An 8,557-nucleotide genomic window follows, 5' to 3' on the forward strand; every position below is an offset into this window, starting at 1 on the left:
ACCACCTCTACAAACACAGCCAGTGGTTTAGTGGTGGCTCCCTCAGTAAGGCTCACTTACATCAGAACACTTGGTTACCACCTTTATAACACAGCCAGTGGTTTAGTGGTTGTTCCCTCACTAAGGCTCACTTACATCAGAACACATGGTTACCACCTTTACCAACACAGCCAATGGTTTAGTGGTTGCTCCCTCACTAAGGCTCACTTACATCAGGACACTTGGTTACCACCTCTACAAACACAGTCAGTGGTTTAGTGGTGGCTCCCTCACTAAGGCTCACTTACATCAGAACACTTGGTTACCACCTTTATAACACAGCCAGTGGTTTAGTGGCTGCTCCCTCAGTAAGGCTCACTTACATCAGAACACTTGGTTACCACCTCTACAAACACAGCCAGTGGTTTAGTGGCTGCTCCCTCACTAAGGCTCACTTACATCAGAACACTTGGTTACCACATCTACAAACACAGCCAGTGGTTTAGTGGTTGTTCACTCAGTAAGGCTCACTTACATCAGAACACTTGGTTACCACCTCTACAAACACAGCCAGTGGTTTAGTGGCTGCTCACTCACTAAGGCTCACTTACATCAGAACACTTGGTTACCACCTTCACAACACAGCCAGTGGTTTAGTGGTTGCTCCCTCACTAAGCCTCACTTACATCAGAACACTTGGTTACCACCTTTACCAACACAGCCAGTGGTTTAGTGGTTGCTCCCTCACTAAGGCTCACTTACATCAGAACACTTGTTTACAACCTTTATAACACAGCCTGTGGTTTAGTGGTTGCTCCCTCACTAAGGCTCACTTACATCAGAACACTTGGTTACCACCGCTACAAACACAGCCAGTGGTCTAGTGGCTGCTCCCTCACTAAGGCTCACTTACATCAGAACACTTGTTTACCACCTTTATAACACAGTCAGTGGTCTAGTGGCTGCTCCCTCACTAAGGCTCACTTACATCAGAACACATGGTTACCACCTCTACAAACACAGCCAGTGGTTTAGTGGTTGCTCCCTAAGGCTCACTTACATCAGAACACTTGGTTACCACCTTTATAACACAGCCAGTGGTTTAGTGGTTGCTCCCTCACTAAGGCTCACTTACATCAGAACACTTGGTTACCACCTCTACAAACGCAGCCAGTGGTTTAGTGGCTGCTCATTCACTAAGCCTCACTTACATCAGAACACTTGGTTACCACCTTTACAAACACAGCCAGTGGTTTAGTGGTTGCTCCCTCACTGAGGCTCACTTACATCAGAACACTTGGTTACCACCTTTATAACACAGTCAGTGGTCTAGTGGCTGCTCCCTCACTAAGCCTCACTTACATCAGAACACTTGGTTACCACCTCTACAAACACAGCCAGTGGTTTAGTGGTTGCTCCCTCACTGAGGCTCACTTACATCAGAACACTTGGTTACCACCTTCACAACACAGCCAGTGGTTTAGTGGTTGCTCCCTCACTGAGGCTCACTTACATCAGAACACTTGGTTACCACCTTTACAAACACAGCCAGTGGTTTACTGGATGCTCCCTCACTAAGCCTCACTTATATCAGAACACTTGGTTACCACCTCTACAAACACAGCCAGTGGTTTAGTGGTTGCTCCCTCACTAAGGCTCACTTACATCAGAACACTTGGTTACCACCTTTACAAACACAGCCAGCGGTTTAGTGGTGGCTCACTCACTAAGGCTCACTTACATCAGAACACTTGGTTACCACCTCTACAAACACAGCCAGTGGTTTAGTGGTTGCTCCCTCACTAAGGCTCACTTACATCAGAACACTTGTTTACCACCTTCACAACACAGCCAGTGGTTTAGTGGATGCTCCCTCACTAAGCCTCACTTACATCAGAACACTTGGTTACCACCTTTATAACACAGCCAGTGGTTTAGTGGTTGCTCCCTCACTAAGGCTCACTTACATCAGAACACTTGGTTACCACCTTTATAACACAGCCAGTGGTTTAGTGGTTGCTCCCTCACTAAGGCTCACTTACATCAGAACACTTGGTTACCACCTTTATAACACAGTCAGTGGTTTAGTGGTTGCTCCCTCACTAAGGCTCACTAACATCAGAACACTTGGTTACCACCTTTATAACACAGCCAGTGGTTTAGTGGCTGCTCCCTCAGTAAGGCTCACTTACATCAGAACACTTGGTTACCACCTTTATAACACAGTCAGTGGTCTAGTGGTTGCTCCCTCACTAAGGCTCACTTACATCAGAACACTTGGTTACCACCTTTACAAACACAACCAGCGGTTTTGTGGTTGCTCCCTCACTGAGGCTCACTTATATCAGAACACCTGGTTAGCACCTGTCAGGTAGTGGTTTACTCTGGGTACTTTGGTTTAGTGTAAATCTTAAACTTTTTCAAGTTCTAAATCCCATTTTTCAGTAGGATTTATGCTTGCAATTATTATGAAAATGATGCCAAAAACGATGTGCTTGTGTCACTAGAGATGCAATCTTCCTAACACTGAGCAAATTATGTCTCTACACACAATAGGTCTCTCAGAAAGTTCTTTCACTTTGAGGTTGCCTACGGTCAAATATAAAAGTAAAAAACAAACTTTAAACAGCATTTACCTGAGCCGTGTGATCATCAAAAGTTGAATGGCTCAACCCACTAAGCTTCCCATCAATGAACTTCTTAGCTGCCAAATCCACCTTCACCATTGTTACCCTATAAGGAAAGTAAAAACGAAAGTTCTTCGCAATTTATTTATTTACTTGATTGATGTTTAATGCTGTACTCCAAAAAATTTCATTTACACGATGACAACCAGCATATTATGGTGTGAGGAAACCGGGCAAAGCAGGGAAACTCACAACCATCTGCAGGTTGCTGGCCAACCTTCTCACATATGACCGGGATGAGAAAGCCAGCATGAGCTGGACTTGAACTCATAGATGTTCCTGTAAGTCAATGTCGTGCCCTAGGGCACTAATCACTTGGCTGTGGGGACCCTAAGTTCTTTTGTAATGCTTATAGTACATCTGATAAACCCGGCTACATACAAACTATTCTGTATGGCTGGCATGTAAACTCAGCTGTAAGGTTGGCACATAACTCACTTGCAAGGCTCATATATCAACTCACCTGTAAAGCTTATAAAAACTCAATTGCAAGGCTACAGAGCAGCACAGAAAATTGACATGTAAATTCACCTCTGAGGCCTGTAAAATCTTTCTGTAAAGTTGGCATGTAAACTCACTTGTGAAGCTGGCATATAATCTCACCTATAAGGCTGACTTAAACTCGCCTGTGAGGCTGGCATATAAACTCACCTGTTGGGCTGGTATAGAACTCACCTTTGAGGCTGCCTTATAAACTCACCTATGAAGCTGCCATATAAACCTACTTGTAAGGATGCAAAGCAGTAAGCTTACATGGGCATGTAAATTCACCTGTGAGGCTTGTCTCATCTCAGCTGTAAAGCACTTAAACTCACCTGTTGGGCTGGTATATAAACTCGCCTGTGAGGCTGGTATATAAACTCACCTGTTAGACTAGCATATAAACTCACCTGTGAGGCTGCAGAACTGCACACACAATGTTCTCAAACATCGACACATACAGTGGGGTTGCATCAAACCGGACCTGTGAGCACAACCAACCAGGCTGTCTGTTATGTATTTATTTCATTAGCATTTTAACAATGATCTTAAGAATTTTCCACATGAACACAATCGTACAAGTAAATATAACGTCAGTCAAGGTGTTAAGACTTGAGTGTATGGAAGGTTGGATTATATCTTACTGGAAACGTCAGAACCAAAAGAAATATTTTATCACATCTGTTTGCCTCTATACAAACTACATTTTTGGGGGGCAAAATTTTAGATCACTTTTCACACTTACTGTAACTCTTGGGCGTAAGGATATGTCATTGCCAGACTTAAGGACATCGGTGACCTTCACATTGTTGTTTGCCCCGGCGGAGACCAGTCGCCCTACGCATCCGCCCCTGCCACCAGAGAACCCCTCCACAGATTCCAAGCATATCACCCCGGCTCCGTGCAGCTTGATTACCGTGCTTAGGGTGTGGGAATCTGAGTCAAGCAAAGTCACCTGACATATGGAGACAAGAAAAAAATGGTTGAAAGATTTTGATTTCGTTGTACTGAAACAATTTTTCACTTGTACAATGCTATTCAGTTTCATGAGTGCTCGGCTTGAACCACCGACCTGTGGCCAATCACTGATGAACTTCCCACACAAGATTAACAGATATACACACCATATGGGTGGAACACTAGTGGTCTACGACAAAGGTAACACTTTACTAGCGACCACTCAAGCCTCGTCCACCGTTTATTGTCACCGAGACCCCACTGGCAGTATAAGCATGAGGATCTACAAATTCTCTATCTAAGGACAGTTTTGAACCTGCAACCTCTGTGACCCAATGTTCGAAAGGTTGTGATAAAAAACAAAGCTTGACGACTCGGAAAGAAGAGAATTTACATCACCAAATTATTGATTTTTGTTGTAAAATGTTTCCGATATATGGTTGTGCCCACTGTTTGATTAATTTATTTATTTATTTGATTGGTGTTCTACCCTGTACTCAAGAATATTTCACTTATACAACAGCAGCCATCTTATGGTGGAAGGAAACTAGGCAGAGCCCAGGAGAAACCCACCCCACTGTTTGAGATCTTATCCTGCATTGCAAATCGGTGTTTCTGGCATACATGTATATATCTAAGCCATGTTATTGTAAAAATCAAATCTAAAATGAGATGTTAGAAGGAGTCAGTCCATCCTACGCTTTCTAAAGGCTTCAGAATAAAAAGGTATCAGGCAGGTTTAGGAGTCATTTTAGAAAAGTGGATTAAGTAATAGTATTATCATTAATAGGGACAACTGCAGGTTTTGAACCAGCGTCCTTGGAGTTGGGCATCAAATCGCCAACAATACATGTTAACCATCTAGTCCACTCAACCAACAGACCTTCCACAAAAACAGAAGGTAGTTGACCAGTAGACTTTACAGTGAACTTGCATCAGACAGGTTTAGATGTCACTCTTCTGACTCCACTTTTCTAAAATGACATCGAAACCTGTCTGATATATTCACCTGAGGGAGTGGTGTCATTTGTGACCATCAGAGGGGTAATGCATGTTCGCTGTAAAGTCTACCGGTCAACTACCTTCTATTTTTGTGGAATGCCTGTTGGTCGAGTGGTCTAGACGGTTGACATGTGTTGCTGGTGATTTGGTGCCTGACTCTGAGGTCGCTGGTTCAAAACCTGCAGTGGTCCCTATTAATGATAATACTGTTACAGAATCAACAGGTGTTTTAGAACTGCTGTTTAAAAGCAATACTCAAGAACCTCTCACTTGTAATCACTATGATTGTAATCAGTCTTATTCATGGGGGGAACTGGAATGCATGAGGTAAACCATTAAACTTCTTCAAGTGGCTGACAAACTTATGGTGAAATACTGGTGGAAGTCGTCTTAAAGAGACTGCAGAAACGGCAACATGAGCATGTATGAATGACTGGTGTCATGCACCAAGGCCGCACAAACATTTAGAGAGGACATAGTGGAGTCTACAAACACCCTGTCCACGGCTGGGCTTGAACCCACACAACATGCGTAATCATGTTGCAGGGGCTATATTAAACCATTGGCTATGTGGCCATATTCAAGTGAACAGCACAAATCTAGAGAGTCCACATTTTTTCAAAAACGCCAGACTTCTCTTCCAATGTTGATTCTGTTGTTTCTTGACTTTACAGCGATCGTAGGTCGATCATTAATCTGGCGGCTGTCCAAAACAAGGGCATGGAAGCCGTAAAATCTAAAATCTTACGCTTAGAATGGTGTTAAACCTTAGCTACCCTGCCATGGGCCCCTCCCAATGTAAAACTGGGTTTAAGTAATACGATAATGACACATTCCACAATGCACATACCTCTCCGTTTGCATGGCCCACAAATGTCAGCATATCCTCTGTCACCTATGGAATAAAAATGACAATTCAATGTAATACTTACAGGTCACCATCATCACCTCTAACTGACAACGGACATGCACAAAAGTCGAAGTAAGAGTGAGTGAGTGAGTGAGTGCTTGGGGTTTAACATCATACTTAACAATTTTTCAGTCATATGACGACGAAGGAATCGTTAGGATGTTTGTAATGTGCCTCCTTGTCGCAGGACGAATTTCCATTGCTCTTTTATCTAGTGCTAGTGTCTAGTACCGAAGGCTAGTAAGCCGCCGCCCAAGCCATTATTCTGATACGAGTCAACCAGTCCTAGCACTATTCCCTTCATGCTGAACGCCAAGCGAGGAAGTTACAACTTCCTCTTTTAAGGTTTTAGGCATGACTCGACCCAGGATTGATCCTGGATCTACCGCTCCTGAAGTAGACGCTGTACGATCTGTGCTATCGGGGCCGATACTGGACCTAAGAGGAGGCTATATTTACCATGTACATAACTCACTCAGCACTACCCTAATTCTTCTAATTTTGGGGACACCTCATCTGTTCTTTTAAGCAAATATACCTGTAATTGTAGCAGGAATATGTAGTTTCATCCTTTTTTTTTCACATGGCTAGACCATCTAATGAGCCAACATATTCATATCTTTACTTTTCCAAAAAAAGAAAAAAAAATGGGAGAGAACTTTAATCCTTTGCTTCAGCACAACATCTGTCAGTAGTACAGCAGGTTGATTAGTGTAAAATTCAATGAAATTACATACCCGTACATGCATATAGGTAATTTACCTATACCCAAACCAAATTAAAATACATGCATTTTTATACTCTGTTCAAAAATATTTTGTTTTTACTAAGGTCAACCTATTTAGCAAGTTTTACATTAAGTTTTCGTTCATGTGTCTGCTTAAATTGTTCAAAAATGTATTGAAAGTCTAGAAAGATTAAAATCTTAATACAAGTCTAATATTCCTAACTAATATAAAACTAATGTGTTTAGTCCGGGGTAAAGCTGATATCAGGACTTGTGAATAACTGGGTCAAGCTGACAAAGCCAATTTTATGCTGTCTTTTCAAGAGGAAGTGATTTTTACCAGCAAATTATTACCTTGCAAGACAACCAGGTGAACAGCAAAAACAACTTTTATGATCACTAGAAATAAATGTCAGGGAAAATGCGTGATTCCATGTGAACTGGATTTTCACCACACTAAGGAGAGAGTTTTCATAGATTATCATGCTACTGTAACTCTTCTTATGTTTTACACATTACTTATGTCTTCTCCCCAGCACGCAGTCCATATGACCGTTGCAGGTGTGAAATGCGGCAATCATAACCTGGTTATCTTACCCCTGTTCGCATCTGTACAGGGACTAAAGCCAGACAGAGGATATGATCATCAGCATTGGGTTCTCGTTGCTCTACAGCTATACAGGGGTTACTGGAGCAGTCAAAGATCAACACTGTAGACAGACACAGAAGAGACAGGTGCAAAACAGGGAACAGGATACAGGTGTGTAAACTGAACAGACACGTGTAAAACAGGGAACAGGACACAGGTGTGTTCTTAGAAACAGACACGTGTAAAACAGGGAACAGGACACAGGTGTGTTCATAGAACAGCAGGTGTAAAACAGGGAACAGGACACAGGGTCTTGTTCATAGAAACAGACAGGTGCAAAAACAGGGAACAACACACAGGTGTGTAAACTGAACAGACACGTGTAAAACAGGGAACAGGACACAGGTGTGTTCATAGAACAGACAGGTGCAAAACAGGGAACAACACACAGGTGTGTACACTGAACAGACACGTGTAAAACAGGGAACAGGACACAGGTGTGTTCATAGAACAGACAGGTGCAAAACAGGGAACAACACACAGGTGTGTACACTGAACAGACACGTGTAAAACAGGGAACAGGACACCGGTGTGTTCATAGAACAGACAGGTGCAAAACACAGAACAACACACAGGTGTGTAAACTGACACAGACACGTGTAAAACAGGGAACAACACACAGGTGTGTTCACAGAACAGACAGGTGTAAAACAGGGAACAACACACAGGTGTAAACAGGGAACAACACACAGGTGCAAAACAGGGAACAACACACAAGTGTGTTTATATATCACACAAAACGGATAGATAGTGTAAATGTAGAACATACAGGTGTAAATGTAGAACAGGTAGGTGGAACAGACAGAAACAAATACAGTAGGCATAACAGAGAACACATAACACTGAAAAGATAGAGTACATGTAGCTTGTACAACAGAGAACACAACTTACACTTAGAATAGATTGGTGAAAACAAAAAACAACATACACATGTGCAGTACACACATGTTAGGGACAGTGAACACACACAGAGCAGATAGATGGAAATAAAAAACATGCTAGCATATAGGTGTACACGCCCCACTACCACACTTGAGTTGGAAACGAAGGACAATGTGCAGATGTAAATGGAAAACAGTAAGCTGGGTACAGTGAAGGCACACAGAAGAACTGTGGAAACAAAGAACACCATACAGATATAGTATAAAAAAATATATAATGTAAAA

The 8,557-nt window shown here is 42.4% G+C and overlaps 1 protein-coding gene across 1 annotated transcript in view; it reads right to left on the reverse strand.

The window, feature by feature from the left end:
• LOC135464689 (uncharacterized) overlaps positions 1–6,153 on the reverse strand; it is a 60,978-nt gene extending 54,825 nt beyond the window's left edge. Inside the window, exons 1-4 of the mRNA XM_064742189.1 lie at positions 5,956–6,153; positions 3,892–4,101; positions 3,557–3,630; positions 2,616–2,712 (exon numbers count right to left, since the gene is read on the reverse strand). Coding sequence (XP_064598259.1) covers positions 2,616–2,712; positions 3,557–3,630; positions 3,892–4,101; positions 5,956–5,988 — 414 coding nt within the window. The 5' untranslated portion in view covers positions 5,989–6,153. The remainder of the gene's footprint in view (positions 1–2,615; positions 2,713–3,556; positions 3,631–3,891; positions 4,102–5,955) is intronic.
• Positions 6,154–8,557: the final 2,404 nt, after the last annotated feature.

The sequence above is a fragment of the Liolophura sinensis genome, chromosome 4 (genome assembly GCF_032854445.1).
Source record: "Liolophura sinensis isolate JHLJ2023 chromosome 4, CUHK_Ljap_v2, whole genome shotgun sequence".
Lineage (NCBI taxonomy): Eukaryota > Metazoa > Mollusca > Polyplacophora > Chitonida > Chitonidae > Liolophura > Liolophura sinensis.